Genomic DNA, 19,818 nt, shown 5'->3' with positions numbered 1-19,818 from the left:
TTTCTAACACAGTTATTTATACGACCATCAGATAATATATATATGCGCGCAACATACTGTATGCATATTTTCTGAAGCATAATTTGTTTCTGTTCTCAAAAGGAAGTGTTCTCTGTGCACTAGAAGTGAGTTCTAAATAAGCTTGAAAAAGGAATTCCTTGCCATATAATAAAGGATGTAAATCTTCAAATGTGTATCATATAATAAAGGATGTAAATCTTCAAATGTGTATCTGGTCTCTAATATTGTTTTAGGAAAATAATGTCATAGATTTGTAAGAACCCTCAAATAAAATTAAGTAAGCAAAGCATAGTATTAATGGAATTTATTGTTAATAAATGAGTGAAGGGCGGCCATGGTGGTGCAGCGGTTAGCGTTGTCACCTCACAGCAAGAGGTTCTCCGGTTCGATCCTCGGCTGGGGTGCCTTCGGTGAGGAGTCTGCATGTCCTCCCTGTGGTCACATGGGTTTCCTCCGGGTGCTCCGGTTTCCTCCCACATCCCAAAGACATGCTGTAGGTGAATTGGACACTCTACATTGGCCCCAGGTGTGAATGTGTGCATGTGTGTGCCTTCTGTGGAAGGTTGGGTGCCGGGCTGGCAACTCGACACTGTAAAACTCCACTGCCAATCATGAGCGGACAGGTGATCCGCTGTGGCGACCCCTAACCGGGAAAAGCCGAAAGAAGAAGAAGAAGCACCTCAGAAATGTTTCATCCAACAGACAAGAATTCATGATGGAAGGCTAAAGTGAGATATGTAAAGATAAAAAATCTGTGGGAAACTACTATACATAAAATCACAAAAATGAAACTCTGCTGCAGTTCTCAAATAAGATGGAATGATCAGTTCTGGAGGAATGGACAGCATTCACCAATTATGAGCAAACACAGAAGAAGTAAACAACTAATACTCCTTAAATCATGAAGAAAAAAAGTCCCAAGGCCTAAGCTGAGAAATTGATAGAGAGTTCAGTCAAGAACAGCGATAAGATATACAAGTAACAAGTGCAAAGAAGAGACCATTAAGAATGGAGAGATAGAGAGTTAATAAAATGGAGAAGCAATGAGTAGAAAATTGTAAATAAAAAATCTCTGCAAAGTATACAAAAAGAGAGAAAGAGTGGCCAAATCAAATCAGTGCAAGTGAGAAGGATGCAGGAGTTGATCAAAGTATAGTCACTAAAAGAGAGTTTGAAAATAAATCATAAAATTAGCTTTGAGACCTTATGGGATCTACTTCCAATTCTAAGACAGCTGAGGAAATAAGCTGGGATACCACTGACTACTACTCAGAACAATTCATAGAAAGAGTGAGGGGCCTGAAAGATGAAAAGGAGAAAGGCAAGACATACAATGGATCTTTGTTAGTTTTATCAAGCTGAAGGAAAAGTCAGAGTATCACCTTTGTATAGAATAATTACTGAATATCCAGAAACACAGAAAAAATGACCCAAGATAGCAGGGTAATTGTGAAAAACTAACAAGTAGAGTTCTCTGACTGGGCAGCAAAGGGCCACCTATGCAACTTGTGGTCTACTGCTGAAGGGACAGTCAATAAACCTTAAAATAACCTCCGATAAAAAGGTTACTATGTTGCTTTGCAGCAGTGGGTGGAGTTACTTGCTGTAACTTTTCCCTAAAGGTGTACACTCAACTGAAACTGCTACCATTAGAAAAAAATCTATTTGGATTTCTTTAAATTTACAAAATAGCATATTTACAGTTGTAGGAGTAACAGCTTCATGTCCTTGCCTTTCCTCCACCTTAAAACTTCTTCCAGTGGATAAAAGCCATATATTAATATTCTAAACATGATGTTCAACGTAATATACAATTATGTATAACCACTTTTGAAGTCTTTATGTACACAGGCCACTAAACACACAACTGAACTGTAATCAGCAGTGGTTAACATACATTTGTCCTTCCACCATATTTGCTCTATTATTATTAGATTATAAAAGTGTTGTCTCACAGCCATGTTCTGCTCAAAAAGGAATAATGTAAATAAACAAAATGACTCTGGCAGAACTATGAACATGGTATACTTGGACGAAAGCAAGGCACCTAATGCAGCAGTTTACAAAAGTTTAATGAAACAATTTTACAGTTGCAAGGTGGCCACTATATGGCAGCATGAGTAAGACAACAGAAAACAAATGTCAACAGCAAATGAAACCTACTTGGAGAGAGAAAAAAGTAAAACATGACCAATGTAGTACTATTAGAGCAAAAACGGTGAAAGAACATAAATACGGTAGTTATTTGATAACCGGGAAAGTAAAACCATTAGTTAAGTAGATATGAAGTTTATATAACCGACAAGGAAATGGAAAGAATAGGTGGGTCAAGCAATCCATTAAAATACCATCAAAGTCTATAAAAGTTTTAAAAGGTTGCTTCCTAGGCTTGCACAGATATTTTCAATATCACAGTACTACCACACAGTGACAATGTTTCTGATCACCAATACATCTGGGGCATAAAATGCAGATAATAATTCTGCACAACTGGGGAAAATGTCAGTTGTTGTGCACACATGAAGAAAAGGAACCTATTAATTCATTTCATAGGATGTCTCGTTTAAAACATTTTCCACAGTAGGAACATATTACATTAAACTTCAATTTAAAATGCTAGCTCTATACTAACAACACCGTTGATACTGGATGTGTAAATAATACAATTTTACAGACTCAGGATGAAAGTCATCGGTCTGTGGTTGTTAATTCTGTACAAGACAAATATGGCAAAATATGGCAAAAATGAGCATTTTCATAAGCATACGTTACATCCGTGTGTGTATGCATATGCACACACAGGCAAAGTCTGATACGTGTAAGTTATTTAATTATCGTTCTGCTTCATTTCCAATAAAATGAAACAAGCTGGATTTCTGCAGAAGCAGAACAGCTGCTGGACAGTTCTTTGCCATAGATAGGTCTACAATGTAGATCAATAATCCAATACAATTATGACTGCACAGAGTAAATCAACAATTTAATACCGTCATGATTTGCAAAGATACATTTAACTTTGCAGCTAAACTGCCAGTCAAACTTCACTTCTGTACTTTGCCCTAGCAATACTGTACACGGGCCAGGACACAAGTCAGCTTTCAAAACTGCACACTCTAGGTCATCGTTTACTTACAACATACAATGGTGCATAGATTTTAAAAGCTTCATCTAGAGCTCCACGAGTGATCTGGTAAAATGACACAAGACAAGAAGGTTCCCATGTATGCCCGATTTCATAGCAGCTATGCGGAATAGATTTGCTGAAGGTAGCCATATTGCTCTCAGATGGGAACTAAGAATCACGAGACCGCGCCGCCGCTGCTGAATGGAGGCGAAAGGTCAGGCGAGGCTCGCTGCTTCGTTTGAGGTTACTACAGGACAAACTCTTAAACGTTGCTCAGAGTTCGCTTAGCCTTGAGTCAGTGTCACAGATTTACACGTAGAAGTTAATTATTTTGATTTTTCTAAATAGGTATCCAAGCAACTAATTCCTACTTTATTTATATTAACTTTTAATGCCACACAATCCCTACTTATTTTTCTAGTATATCAACGCTAATTGGAACGGTTTATGTTTGTTGTCATACCTGTAAAGTACAGTCATTATGAAGCCCGTTCCCCACTGTGAACCTTACAAACTGCAAGTTCCGTACAGTTACACATCGAAAGGGTAACATACCTCTCAAATGTACAGATTTTCGCAGAATCTCCAGATTTTTACCTCATATTTTTGGTCCATTTTTTTTTCATAAAATTGTGGTTTTCTAGCAAAGCACTGAAGAGAAAATGAGGACAGACATTTGTGTTTCAGACTTCATACCCTTCATAAAATGCATGTTAATGCAAAACCTGTTATTCTATCTGCTTTCTAAGTTTGTAACAGCAATATTTAAAAGTGCCCCTATTTTGGGGGGCTTTGTCCCCCCATTATTTATGGCTTTGTCCAGATTTCTTGCTCTAAGAAATCCAAAATAAAAATAAAAAACAGGTGCGACTGCTATAGACAAGGATATTTATTCATAAAACAATAGTCAAGCGCTTTCATCTCACAACGAAGACTTCTTCAGAACAAAATGACATCACCCGAAAATGACCATAATTTATACACATATTACTAATTAGTTAAATAGTTAATTCCTTAATTACACCAACATTAAAGGTATAAAACCATAAAAGAAACTTGATACCATATGAAACAACCAATCATTATATATAATATCCAGTATGAGAGTTTATATCAGACAATTATAGGTAGGGTTGAAAAGAAGTGCAATATTTTATTTATGAAAAAGAAAAGAAAATTAAATAGAGAATTGAGGCAATACAAAAGTAACACGGTATATCCCCTGCATTTTTTGGATAGACTATATCCTAACGGGAATAACAGGAACAACATCACTGACAATCAACACTATCAGGGAGACGAAAGGGAGATTAGTGAACTGGCTGAGCAGGAAGAAAATAAATTTACTGAGGAGGACCCCCCCCCCCCCGAGACGCTCCGAAAGAATAGCGAACAGACAGTTACAGAACAAACAGATATTCAACAGTTACAGAGCATATCTACAAACACGAGGAGCCTATTGGGAGAGGGGACGGGGGAGATACTGAATGATTTTGGCTTCCCTTTATCTCCCATCCAGAATTCTAATATACTTCATGAATATTAGGGATTTAAAATATACAATTACACAGATTGTCAAATAACCCCGATTCATTTCTCCCTATTTTCTAAAGGTTTTAAATATGTGCCCGAACAACGCATTGATTTAGCTGATATTCTTTCAGACATTGTATTATTTATTAGGAAAGTGAATTTAAAAATATATTTTTCTCAGCCTGTGTATCATATAGAGAACGAGGCTCGGGAAGACAGAACATTTAAAAGGCCTAGTACATTTAATCCTGTATTGCATCCCCTAGTGGATACTTTTTAAAAAGTTGAGATTGATGACATATATTAATTATGGGCATTTCATCATGTGATTTCTCCCAATTTGACTTTAGAAGAATTGACACTAATGAATCAACTTAGGAAGGATCCACATATAGGTATCATGGTTCCAGATAAAGGTGGTGGTGTCATCTTATATAACAGTACTGATTATTCCAGTGTAATGCAGTCCCTGCTTTTTAATGAAGATAATTATGCCCAGATATCTAAAAATCAGATTAATCTTGCTTATCAGCATATAGATTCATATTTAGAAGAATATTTGTTAGATCAATGGATTACATTAGAGATATATGATTTTTTATATACCAAACATCCAGTTATACCTATTATTTTCGAAATTCCCAAGAGTCATAAAAATATAGAAAATCCCCCTTTCCTCCCTACTGTGGCAGCGGGTGGTTCAAAAACACAAGCAATAGCTATATATATATTAACAAAAAGGTTAAATGCATTCTAGAGAATATTAGACATTTAATCAAAGATTCTTGGGAATTCCTTAGCCAACTAACTGTTAATATATGGTCAACTGATATCACCTTTCTTACTATAGATGTGAAGGATTTATTTACATGTATACCAATGAAGGAAGGTTTGGAATATTTTGAAATGTCCCTTAGACAATTTTCTGATTATACTCATGACCAGGCATGTTTATTAATAGAACTTATGACCTAAACCCTTGAAAATAATTTTATTTATTTCAAAGGGCAATATTTCCAACAACTCACAGGTGTAGCAATAGGCGCAGCCTGTGCCCCTGTATATGCCAATTTAGTTATGCTTGGATGGGAAACCCACCATGTATTTCAGAGTATATATAAGGATAATATTAAATTATATATCTGTTTTCTGGATGATACTTTTAGTTTATGGCAGGGAAAGCATGATATTATATCCAACTTTATAAAATATTTAGATAACACCACTTTCTTTTTGAAATTTACATATAACCATCAATTGTCTTGCATAAACTATTTAGATGTTACCATTTCCAACAGTGGAAATGGATTTAAATCAAATATATATAGAAAAGACACCTTTTGTAATGCATATTTGCATTTTAACAGCAATCTCCCCCTTACACAAAAAAAAAGAGTTTGATAAAGGGACAAGCTGTTAGAATAGCTCAAATGACCTCTGTTTATAAAGATGTAAACACAGAATTTCAGCGATTGCAATGCATGTTTGAAGAGAGGGGTTATCCAAAGACATTGGTTAGAAGTATTTTGAATAAAGTATGTAATGAATGGGGTACTATGTATAAACCATTACTAGTGACTAAGCAAGAATCTCCTACATTTGAGAGAGCCTGTATCATACAATATAGTGGTATATCATGCCAAATTAGAAATATAATAATTAATAATTGGAATATTTTCAAGATAGATAAGAGAATTAGTCAGATAGTAGGTATTCAACCCCCTTTGTTAACAAAGTGGGTAGAAATCTTAAATACTACATGGAAAACAAAATTCGGACTCACACACATTCTAGTCTAGAAACTAATATGTGTAGAAGATGTAGTCAGTGTAGTTATATTAGTTGATCTGCAGATATTTACTTACCTAATGTTATGAGAAGTTATGTTAGGTTTATAAGAGGTAATTGTCATACGATACATGTGGTTTATTTGGCATATTGCGTGACATGTATGGAATGCTACGTGGGCAAAACAGAACATGCCCTACGCAATAGAATATGCGAACATACTAATGACATTAAAAATAAAAAGGTACAAATGCATTATATAAGCATTCCAGTGTATGTAGCAATTTTTTATCATTCAAGTTGTGCATTCTAGAGGTGGTTGCTGTGGCCCCTGGGGAAGGGGATTGGAAAATTTTATTGTATAAGAAAGAATTACAATGGCAATTTAGGCTAGCTGCCAACATCTCCTCCCCCGGATTAAATGATACCATATCTATTAAATCTTTATTGAATGGATAGGTCTACCAGACTATGAACTGAATTTTTAACATAATAAATTTTCTTTTTATTTCTGTATTTTTATAAGTAAGCATACTATGTCTGTACATGATTTTACTATGTTGTTATTATATATAATGATTGGTTGTTTCACATGGTATCAAGTTTCTTTTATGGTTTTATAACTTTAATTTTGGTGTAATTAAGGAATTAACTATTTAACTAATTAGTAATATGTGTATAAATTATGGTCATTTTCAGGTGATGTCATTTTGTTCTGAAGAAGTCTCCATTGTGAGATGAAAGCGCTTGACTATTGTTTTATGAATAAATATCCTTGTCTATAGCAGTCGCACCTGTTTTTTATTTTTATTTTGGATTTATTTGTGGCAGCGGCATTTTTATTGTTTTATCTTGGATATCTTCTTGCTCTAAGAGGTTGAAGAGTAAGTCACACATTTATTGTTAAAACTTTTAAAACTAATGTTCATGGTAAATAATACTGAAGCATATTTATTCACCAAAAGAACTTTTAAAAGATAACTTAGCACATTTTCATCCGTCAGAGCTTCCTGGATGAAGTTGTTAAAGAAGTGTTCCATATTTTGCCCATGTTTTCAACATTATAATAGATATTATTTCACACATTTGAAGAAAAGATGTAAAAATAAATCTAGAGTATATTCCCTTTTCCCAAAGAGCACTCCTAACTTCATTAAAATCTCTTCTCGTCATCATGACTTTTGGGGCAAGTCTTGAAAGCAATGAATAGGAATCTGATTAAAGATGAAATTCCTCTTGTTTAAAGCTGCAGAAAAAAGAACATTCCAGTCAGTCATACAGTAAAACCTTATTTTAACAAGCCTATTATAACCAGCTTTGGGTGTGCTAACACTATGAATCAAATCCAAATTAATAACTGAAATCTTTTATCCATGTTTTAGTGTTCAGAGTTTGAACAATTTGTGATAATGTAGTCTTTAATGATTGAGATTTAGCCAGATATTCTGGCAACCTAATTCCTCTCAAGTTCAACTTCCTGGATCTGAATTGTAAATCCATGACCTTATTTTGAAGATCTTCAACCATAGAGTGTAATTTAAGATTTTCTTGTTGCAGCAAATCATATCAAGAAATTTTATCTATTGCTCCAGCTTCTGATTTATAAACCAAATTAGGGAGTCATGAAATGTCCCTTTTCTAGTCAACAATATATGCTTTTAACTTGGATATCTGAAGTGAACATTTTGCAAGAGTTATAGCTTTTTCAGGAAAAAACATCTAATTTTCCAATGATTGCTTGATGAAGTAACTTGGCAGAGTCACACAGAAGAAAAATGAAGGCTGAGGGAATCAAACCATGTACTATAGGAAGCAGCTCTTTAACAGATTGTAGCCTTACTCTTCATCAAGTGCTAGACAGACTGTTATAGCCCAGACTCAGTGCATTTCATACCTGTGTGCCTGCAAAAAAAAAAAAACAAGCTAAATTAAAAATGTATTGATAATTAAACACTAACATCAGACTCAAAGTCTTCATGTGGTCCAGTTTATTCACAACTAAAAAATAAACACACTGTCAACATCCAACAGAATAAGGAAACAAATGATCACATCCAAAGAATATGGCTCTTATTATGAAGCTCTTTTTATTACAATTAATTTCCTTCGTCTACACTATACTGTAATTCTCAGTGTTTTAACAACAATTAAATGAAGTCTGCAGTTGGTGCGCAGGATTAAGGCTACTACCTTCAAAAGCTAAGGTACACAGTTTGAGTATGAGCAATCTACCTAACTAGATAATGCCCCTATCTGAGGCATTTCACACGCACACACACACACACACACACACACACACACACACACACACACACACACACACACACACACACACACACAAAACAATGCCACTGCAGTTTTCTAACTCTCATACATAGTGCCACTCTGTGCTGTTTCATATGCACCATTTCATATGTCCCCATTTTGTTGAAAGATTAAATTTCACACTAACAAGCTCATATCTCTCATTAGCCGTGTGTGTGTGTGTGTGTGTGTATGTGTGTGTGTGTGGTGTGTGTGCATGTCTCAGTGGAGGCACACATGTTCTGCAGGAACTGACACAACAATGTTGGATGTACATAAAAAGGCACTGAAAGAACAGCAGTGTTGGATGAGAAACACTTTAAAAAATGTTGTGGCATTGAGAAGGAAAACTTTAAAAAAAAATGCAGCTGGGCTCCCAGACAGCTTTGAGCCCTAAATAGCTGCCTAGGTCACCTAGTGCTGGATAGGATCCTGCTTCACACAAACTAAACAGTTAAATACTAGTAGCAAAGTATTATCGTTTTTAGATCCTGCTGTCTTTAATGATCTGCATTTTATTTACTTCTTTTTTGTTTTACTGACCAGGATAGTTCCATTAGGCTAGCAGCCTCTTTTCAGGGGAGATGGAAAGTGGTATTAATACTTCCTGGAGAAATTTGGCCAAGGCATCAGGGAACTTTCCCTTACTCTTCATAGTTGGGGAAGAGATTGGATGTTACACATCCTGACTTCCTGTTCCTATTCCAGGCATAGAAGTAGCCTAGAGGAACAGAGAGAAAACATGGCCGCTGAGAGCCAAAGTAATTTGGAAGTTGAATGTGTTGAAAATGAAGAAAAAATGGTAGAATCACTACAAGAATTGTTTTCAGGTGATGTGGGAGCAGAGAAAATATTGTTTGTTAATGGTGAGGAAATCAGGAAGGAGATGAAGATAAATCCAGTGGTGGGGATGGATTCAGAAAAACATGTTTGAAGTGGCAGAAACTGCTGTAAAATGTGTAATTTCAACTCTCCAATTGGGAGGGTTGTGGGATGAGTATCTGCAAGAGCTAATTAACCAGAGTGATCCTGAAAGTGGGTCTGCTGTATCTTGGAATGACATTATGGAAAAAAATAGAATAAGGAGAAAAAAAAGAACTAAAAGGTGCAAGAGAAGGTTCCAAAAAAGTGCTATGCTCTAACAGTGGAAGAAGGATCTAAGGAGAAGACAGAGATGAAAGAAATAAAAAAAATGTTGTTCGGGCGAGCAGTAAAAAAGAAAAAGGACTGGACAGATATGAGTTATGGGACAATGTTATTTCACCTTGGGGAGAAAAAAACCTGAAGAGGTAAGAGCTTTTGTTTTAATTAACAAACTTTTTGTGACTTGTTTTTTGAAACTGGTCAGGCTATGGAAAAACAGTAAGCAGACTTTCCATGGTCAGAATATGTGGTGCAGGCCTTTTTCAGGCAAAAAAAAAGAATTATGATTCAGTTTAGAAATGAAGTAGAAGCAAAATAACTGAATGAATATTTGTTAACAAATGTAAATAAGTGTTGGACACTACTAAAATCTATGATGAAAGAGGACTATGGACAGAAGCTTGGAAATGTGGCATCATTTTGAAAATGGAAAATGACAAAGTAATATCATTAATATGTATGGCAACATTTGTGGATGGGAAACCACAAATTTGTCCCATGGGGTTCTACCTGTGTCCCTCACTGACAGGCCGACAGGTGTGACTGAGGTTTCTTTTTGGGGATAAACTCTTGCTAGGCTTGGAAGGGTCCCAGGGCCATTAGCCTAGTGACCTTCTATGATCTGAAAAGTTGAGAACTGTGGTTGCTGTTGTTAAAGTTAGGACACCCAAAGAAGGACTTTTATTTTTATTTTGTCATGCAATCATTCCAGACTGCTTTTAATATTTATATCCAAACTGCAGTATGTTTGTCTATACTTGGTAAGACAGAATTGTGACTGACAACTAAAAACAATCACTAGCAGTTAGCCAGCTTTCTAAGGCCATAGTATCAATATTGTAAAAGATGATTTTGCATGTTGGCTTCCCGGATGTGCATTATTAAAAATTGCATTTTGAAAGCTTGTTTTTAGTCTTTTCTGTCATTTCACTTTTTGGTTTTGCTACTGATTTTAGAAGCTCTTAGCTGTACAATAATAGACGTAACTAAATATCTGTTTTATAATTCACCTAAGATTAGGAAACAGCATAAGTTATCAGTAATGGAATATTACCGACTGAAAAGTCAATGTACACACAAATAAACTAGCTGTGCACTGAAGAATGTAAACCTTGAACATCATTGCAGCAGAAAGTGTATTACTGTATTAAGAAAACCAAATAAAAAACAATGCAACCAAATTAACTGTAAGCAAAATGTAGCTAGTCTGGGCACATCATCTCTCACATCATCCCTCTTTTCAAAGGGGGTGACTCACTGGAGTATTCTAACTACCACCCTATAGCACTGCTATCTCCTATTGCAAAAATAATGGAGAAATGCATCCACAAACAGTTACTTAATCATCTCCTATCCAATAATCTCCTTGCTAGCTGTCAACATGGCTTTCGTCCGTACCATAGCACCACCACAGCCTTATTATCCTTCATTGACTCCATTAATAATAACCGCAATAACAATATTCTCTCATCAGCATTCTTTGTAGACCTGTCAAAAGCCTTTGACATGGTCAATCACCAACTCCTCCTACATCGTTTAAAATCTCTCTCCCTTGATAAACTTGCCTTAAACTGGTTTACTTCCTATCTTCAAAATCAGAAACAGGCTGTTTTGTGGGATAACCATCTCTCTGAACTCCTTCCTACCACTATAGGAGTTCCTCAGGACTCCATCTTAGGTCCCCTTCTATTTTCCATCTTTATTAACGACCTGTATCTTGCCACCCCTCTAACTACTTGTATTCAATATGCTGATGACACCACCATTATTTGCTCTGCCACAAATCAAGCTGACCTCCACTCCCTGACCCAAAAGACTTTCACCATTGTAGAGCAATGGTTCTCTAATCACGGTCTCCTCCTTAACCCTAAGAAAACCAAACTTCTCCACTTTTCATCCACATACTTGTCTCCTACTATTAACTTCACACTTATTTCTAACAATGGCACCCTTATCTCTCCAGACCAAACAACCAAACTTTTGGGTATTACTATTGATAACCTACTAAAATTTGATGTTCATATTAACTCCATCATTAAAACAACTAATAGAAAATTAGGTTCCCTCTACAGAATCAAATCTTTCTTAACTCCTGAAGCTAGAACTACCATAGCTAGAACCCACTTAATCACGACACTACTATATGCTTCCCCCATTTATACCAATCTGTCAAAATTTAACCTTAAAAAGCTCACAACAGCATACAACAGCATCGCCATATTTGCCACTGCCTCTCCATATAAAACACATCATTGCCTTAATCTCCTAAACCTCGGTTGGCTGGAGTTACCCCACCTAATTCAATACAATCAACTCATAATTGCCCACAAAGCCCTTTATCACCCTGAGAATATACCTATGCTCTCCACCCTTATAAAACCCTACAACAACCAAAAAAACCTACGCTCTTCTAACAAAATACTGATCCAAACTTCTCTCTCAAAGAACTCGTCAGGCGAGTCCATTTTTTCAAACTCAGTTGGTAAAATTTGGAATCAACTTCCCCCAGACCTTACAGCCCTATCTTCTATCCCACTATTTAAAACCAAACTGAAACACTTTCTAACCAATCACCGGCTATGCTCGTGCAATAACCCTAGCTGAACTTTCTACCTCCTTTCTTCTCCAGCCTCTTATTCTCTTTTTCCTCAAATCTGTTACTTTACACTTTCCACTTTCACTGTGAATGCAACTCTCTCTACTTAAAATATACTCTACTCAAATTTCTATTGTTAAAACTTTAACAATGTATTTAATTCTGTTACATATTTTGCTTCCCTGTATTTAAGAAACTGCAACATATTAGCTTACCTATAATTAAGTCTCTGCCTGTTCACCTTTTTCTTACATCATGTAATTTGGACTTTACATGCCTTATGTTTTTGTAATACATCCTTGTTTGCTTATAACTGACATGTAGTAAATAGCGGAGCTTTTCTCCCCGGGCCTCCACTGAAAATGGACATGTATCCAGTTGGACCAGCCCGGTTAACAAATGTAAAATAAATAAATAAATAAATTGTGAAGAGTACTATTAGAAAGCTGATTTTTGACAAATATTAAGGACCACTTGACCTACTTTGGCTGCCTATTTCCCACCCGAATAGATAAGCTGTAACTTGCACTTAAACATGAGCTTATTTTACTCCACTCCCACCACAGCAGACCCAATTACATATTATACAATTCCTTCCCTAAAACGTGCATGCTGATTGGCCAGCCCAACCAGCGTGCCCGTTGTAAATCCGTCAATATACTAACGGAAAAAGGTCCAGTCGCCCGGACTTTTTCCGTTAGTATAAAACACTGTCTCGCTATGTTAAAAGAGTTTAACATAGCGACACAGGTTTAAAAAGCAACGGAGATCTCCGTTTTTTAAACTGTCTCGCTATGTTAAACACCTTTAACATAGCGACAATGTTAATAGTAGCAACGGAGATCTTGCGATCTCCGTTGCTTTTAAACTGTCGCTATATTAAATGGGTTTAACATATGAGACTTTAAAAGCAACGGAGATCTCCGTTGCTTATTTTAAACTGTCTCGCTATGTTAAACCCATTTAACATAGCGAGACAGTTTTTTTTACTGTTTCGGCTATGTTAAATGGGTTTAACATGGCGAGACAGCTTTACAATAAGCAGCGGAGATCTCCGTTGCTTATTTTAAAGCTGTCTCGATATGTTAAACCCATTTAACATAGCAACAGTAAAAAGCAATGGAGATCTTGCTTTCTCCGTTGCTTTTGCAACTCTGATGTACTGCAGGCGCGCAGTACATCAGAACTGCCGCAGAATACCAGACAGCTGCGGAAGGGCAGTAAAGAGCATTATACAATGTCATTATTTAAGAAAAGTAATTATTTCTTTTCTTAAATAATGTCATTAGCAATAACAATAACCACTTCTGGGTGTGGGTAATGCTGGATTTACCCATGGTTGGCTTTGTTTGGTCGAGGGCAGCCTCGAGACCAAACCACGCCAACCATGGGTAAATCCAGCATTACCCACACCCAGGCGTGGGTTATTGCTATAATAACCACATATTATATCTTCTGCGCATTCTTTAATTCTTTTGTAGGTTTTAAATGTACAAGTTCTTCAGGAAAGCTGCTGCAGTTATCTACCACCATTTCTATAACTTCATTGTATTTTCAAAAGGTATTCTCTTGTTTCCTTATATTTTTTATAGGTAGCATATCCATGCTACAGTTGATAAGTCTATCTGTGTACATGTGTTTGGCTAGTCATACCTTCTATAAGTGTTGAAGCAGCACATTCAAATAACAGTTATCTAGCTTCTCATATTTCTTTTATATTATTTAAGGTCTAAATGCAGTTTCATTATGACATAAATTGATGATACGGTTGACGAATGTATGGTTTTTCAAGGCTGGATACTGAAATTTCTACCAAAGGGGAAGAAAATGAAATAAAAATAAAATGGCACTACATGCCAAATGATAACCCCTTGTTGGACTGAAATGTGAGACAGTTGCATGACTACCCTATAAAAAACAAATTACGACCATTAAAATATCCTTTTTGTGTAAGTAAGAATCTAATAGGGTTGCCACCTTTTCAAATGCCCAAAGTGAGACGCTTTTTATAGAAATGTGAAATTTTGCAGGACAAAGCATACCCACAGCTGGTGCAAAGGGCAGAAGTTCTTTTTTTCCTAGAATAAAAGCTTATTCTTGTAGCGTTTGAGTTGTTTATGCTATTTCTTATAACATTTAGGTGTTTGAGATATAAAATAACTGTTTTATGCAACTATTAAAGGATAATTGTTGGAAGGGCTACTCAAAAATTGTAGAGACATTATCAAAAAGTCTGTAAATATTTTGCATAATTCTCAGGAAATGTGTGAGCTTCAGTATCATACTCGGTACACTATCCTCTAATAATTCTTTATATTTATTTTTATTTTCATTTGTTAACTAGAATAGTTCAACTTGACCTTTAGCCTCCTCTCATCAGAGTTTGTCTTTATTGGCCTGAATGTACCCATAAAGACTTAAAAAGTAAAAAAAAAAAAAGTCATGGGCATTCAGAAGCCATGTAACTGAAACACTGGCCATCTATGAAGTACTTTTTAAAGGATCATTTGCAAACTTCCTATGGGCCACCACTGCAGGTGGTTTAAGATATTATGCAGTGAAAACACTAGCTTGGCTAAGTCTTTCTTGCAGTTCTTTGTATTATTCTGACAAAATTCATTTACATTCTGCAATGTGGTTGTCTCTGAACTGCTTCTATATACAAAGCTTTTTTTAGTTTGCATGTTGTACATGCAAATGTACACACTCCTCACTTCCCTCATCAGCTTAAACAAGCAAATAATACTTCTTGTGAAGTCCTCCAAAGCAAACTATGAATCCAAATTAGCTTCCTCAACTAAAGGACATCCATAAGGCGTTCTTTAGTTACATCTGTAACCTAAAGGAAAAGGCCCAGATTTGTGTGAACTGGTAGTTAATGATACCACATATACTGAGCCTGTGAACATAGCTAACCTGTTGGCCGGCATATTCTGTGAAAACTTCACTTCCCTGTCCCTGCCAAGTAGCTAAATGGGTAGAGTTACAGCTTTATGTGTAGTAGGTTTTGGGTTCGAGTCCATAGCACACAGAACACACATACCCCATGACATCCCTGCAGTGGCGGCTGGTGACTTCAAATCAAATGGGGGCTGCAGGAGACAGCTGAATGGGTGGGGTCAATGAGAATGGGTGTGGCCAACTAGAAAGGGGAGGAGCTATGATCAAAACCACAAAAACTGTAACTTTAATTAAATACGCTGCCATGGGTGCCAAACCATCATTATGAGAGTCCAATCAAGAAAAAAAGAAAGTGTAGAAGAAAAACAATATTTCAATCCATTGGCTGCATGGCAGCTTCCTTAATATCTAGATGGAAACAAAAAGGTTGTGTGGCATGAAAAAATAAATTACTTTTTAAATACATTACTGGAATGCCAGTTAAAAATTAAGTATAAAAAAACAAGCAGCACTCAACTCAAACCACTTCTCCTTGCACTGCGGTTCTAATTATAATTTATATTCAGCTTTATTAAAGTACCAAGTAACATGCTGAAAGTAGCAATCTGTGTGATACCCCCACTTGTAAAAATGTTTCTTATCCAAAAAAGACCTGCTGCCTGACAACAACTATTTACTTGTTTCATGGGGAAAACATGATCAAAGTAAAAAATGAAAAGCAAACAGGAAACAAGCTCAACATACATTGCTTAAAGGATTACTGCACAGGATATGGACCACACATGATAGATCGGCATTCTGTTTAGTTTGCAGGTAAAGCCTGTAATGAGCTCTTAAAATAATGTAATCCTGTCCTTTATTACAAATACTGTCATATGCATTTCAGTACCCAAGGCTTATATGTTATCTAGTTATGTAAGTATTCTCTGCATGGCAACAGAAAGGCTTTCAATGTTGGCAATTCGTTAACAGTATGCTTATTAAAACTTACTTGCATCTTACAATCTCAGACAAGCTTACCAGATGGTTGTTAAAACATTGCTACTTAAACACAGAGCAACAGGCACTTTCTGAATAAAAAGCATAAATCAACAGTATAAAAACAGAAACGAGAACATTCTACAAAATCAAGGACAGATGAAAAGCCATTGTAGTTCTTGTGTCTACCTTGGATGGGGGGATAGTCGGCACATTTACACTGCATGACTGTTCCTTGCTTTGCTTGGACACATCCAGAGTCACTACGTGGGGGAGTGGGGTGCAACAAGTATGTCACAATTTGAAATGTCTCTGTCTGACTGCGATGGCCCTGACACATTTGTCATACCTCTCAACCTCAGAGCAAGAAATCTGGACAAAGCCATACATAGAAGTGGGACAAAGGCCCAAAAATAAGGACAATTTTTAAATATTGCTCTTATAAACTTAGAAAGATAACAGAATAGTAGGTCTTGCATTAGTATGAATTTTCTGAAGGGTATGAAATATGAAACAGAAATGTCTGTCATTATTTTCTAACTTCAGTCTTTAATGATTTGCCACTAATTTGCCAAAAAAACACAATTTTATGAAAAATGGACCAAAAATGTGATTCAAAAATATAAAATAGCCACACAGTACAGCTGGGAACCTGCAAAGAAGGGACACTTTTTTAATATTAGTACGGCTAACTTGAGCAGCTGACAAAATAAATGAATCTGCATGCATTTCTGAAATAAAAGCAATCTCATCATCATCATCATCATCTTTCGGCTGTTCCCGTTAGGGGTCGCCACATCATCTCTTTCCAGTTCTTCCTATCCTCTGTATCTTACACTGTCACACCAACCGCCTGCATGTCCTTTCTCACCACATCCATAAACCTTATCTTAGGCCTTCCGCTTTTCCTGTTACCTGGTAGCTTCATCCTTAGCATCTTTTTCCCAAAATACTTTGCATCCCTCCTGAGCATATGTCCAAACCAATGTAATCTCGTCTCTCTGGCTTTGTCTCCAAACCTTCCAACCTGGGCTGACCCTCTAATATACTGATTCCTAATCCTGTCCATCCTAGTCACACCGAGTGCAAATCTTAACATCTTTAACTCTGCCACATCCAGCTCTGACTCCTGCCTTTTTGTCAATGCCACCATCTCCAACCCATATACCTTAGCTGGTCTCACTACCCTCTTGTAGACCTTCCCTTTCACTCTTACTGGTACCCGTCTGTCACAAATAACTCCTGACACTCTTCTCCACCCATTCCACCCTGCCTGTACTCTCTTCTTCACCTCTCTTCCACATTCACCATTACTCTGAAATGTTGATCCCAAGTACTTAAACTCGTCCACCTTTACCAGCTCTACTCCCTGCATCCTCACCATTCCTCTACCCTCCCTCTCATTTACACACATATATTCTGTCTTAGCCCTGCTGACCTTCATTCCTCTGCTCTCTAGAGCATATCTCCACCTCTCCAGAGTCTCCTCAACCTGATTCCTACTCTCACTACAGATCACAATGTCATCTGCAAACATCATAGTCCATGGGGCCTCCTGTCTGATCTCATCTGTCAACCTGTCCATCACCACTGCAAATAAGAAAGGACTCAGAGCTGATCCTTGATGTAATCCCACCTCCACCTTAAACGGATCTGTCACTCCCACTGCAGTCCAATCTATAACTGATTATTACAGTTATTTATTAATTGTAAACCCTCCATGTTTTCTTCCAAAATTGCCATTTTGCGGAGAGATTATTAGGGGAAGAGCAACATTTTGAGCCAAAATCAGGTACAGTTGAGAGGTTTGGATATGCTTAATTCTATAAAGCAATTTATTTGCACGTACCTCTCAACCTGTTAATGCAGGAAATCTGGACAAAGCCAAATATATTGGGGGAACATATAAACAGTATTAAAAATTGCTCTTGTATAAACTGAGACAGTTGATAGAATACCAGGTCTTGCTTTACCATGCATTTTTCCTGAAGGTTATGAAGTCTGAAACTCAGTGTCTGTCATTATTTAGTGACTTCATTCCTAAATGATTTGACAGAAAACAACACATTTTATGAGGAACAAACCAAAAATAAGAAGCAAAAATCTCTTCATTCTGCAAAAATCTGGACAATTGAGAGGTATAGTTCAGCCGGGGTTGTCTGAGTTTGCTGCCCTCCCCCCCTCACAAAATCATGGTTGAATGGAGCTTCCCCCCCACAGCCATTCCAATGAACCATTACTTGGCTATTTCACCCCATTTACCATAAATACTAACCGGGAAAAGCCGAAAAACAAAAACCATAAACACTAATGTGCATACTGCTTTACTTCTGCGATGATTTGGACTTCATTTGAAAGTTTTCTTTTGCATTTTACAGAGCAAACACTAATAGATATCATATCTGCTAAACAAAGCAATGCAGTCTCACAATGAAAACCGACTTAGCATTAAAACTTCTCTGCCCTGGAAAACTCACATTCACTGAAACAGCATTGAAACCCACATTCAAAGAAAATACATTTTGCTAGTGGCAGATTAACTTTGGGTTTGGACTGTTTTCAAATCACAGGCCCATTGCACACGAAACATACACATGCTCTTTCATACACCTTCCTGATTGTATTAAATTATATTCCTTGTACAATACAGTACAGTTTTAGAGGGTGTTTTAAATTTGTTTTGAAATTTTTCCAGTAAACGATGAAACAAAATGCATGCACCAGTAATGACAAAACTGCCCAATTCAAAACATTTCCATCATAAAAGTCTACTCAAACTTCTACAGTCCACCAGTATCAGTACATATGCACAATCTCTGAAGTAAAAGTCATCTAAATAATTCCACATTAAAGAGATCTGTAACTAATGAAGAGGCTGCTGCTAGCAAACAACTTTGTATTTCATTGTTTCATCTACAAATAAAGTGCCCGTTACCCTTGAGGAATAAATTGCCTATCTTACACTAAAAAAATGATAAACTAGCAATATTGCAATAGGGAATGGATGGCAAACTGATAACAGGTTCATAGTTACTAGGTATCTTTGCCAAAAAGGAGTGCAGCATCCACCCCCTTTGTAAAGTACAGTATCAGCAATGCATCTATCTACTCCGGGAGTAGAACCCATAGCCTTCTGCATCAAAAGCAAGTATACTACCTGTTGTGCTATTAACAAGGCAAGCTGACTCAGCATAAGCAGCACTAAACTTCTGCTCACCTGCAGCTCTCAGCTTCTTGTAAAATCTACTCAACTCAGCTGTATCTCTGAAATTTGCAGCACAAAGAAATCTGGAAAAAGCCAAAGTTTATTAGGGGGGGGACAAAAGCCCAAAAACCAGGGACACATTTTAAACATTGCTTGTATAATGTTGGAAAGTTGCTAGAATAAAATGCTGTGTTACCACCATACATTTCACTGCCAAGCCTTAAA

The 19,818-nt window shown here is 36.6% G+C and overlaps 1 protein-coding gene across 1 annotated transcript in view; it reads right to left on the bottom strand.

Moving 5' to 3' along the window:
• The window catches only part of TMEM135 (transmembrane protein 135), a 2,670,197-nt gene extending 2,666,845 nt beyond the window's left edge, over nt 1–3,352 (bottom strand). Inside the window, exon 1 of the mRNA XM_044071311.1 lies at nt 3,155–3,352. Coding sequence (XP_043927246.1) covers nt 3,155–3,295 — 141 coding nt within the window. The 5' untranslated portion in view covers nt 3,296–3,352. The remainder of the gene's footprint in view (nt 1–3,154) is intronic.
• Nucleotides 3,353–19,818: the final 16,466 nt, after the last annotated feature.

The sequence above is a fragment of the Protopterus annectens genome, chromosome 5.part0, assembly GCF_019279795.1.
Source record: "Protopterus annectens isolate FY-2018-M chromosome 5.part0, PAN1.0, whole genome shotgun sequence".
Taxonomy (NCBI): Eukaryota; Metazoa; Chordata; order Ceratodontiformes; family Protopteridae; genus Protopterus; species Protopterus annectens.
The sequence above is the reverse complement of the archived record's forward strand: the minus strand, read 5'-3'. Positions and strand labels throughout refer to the sequence as shown.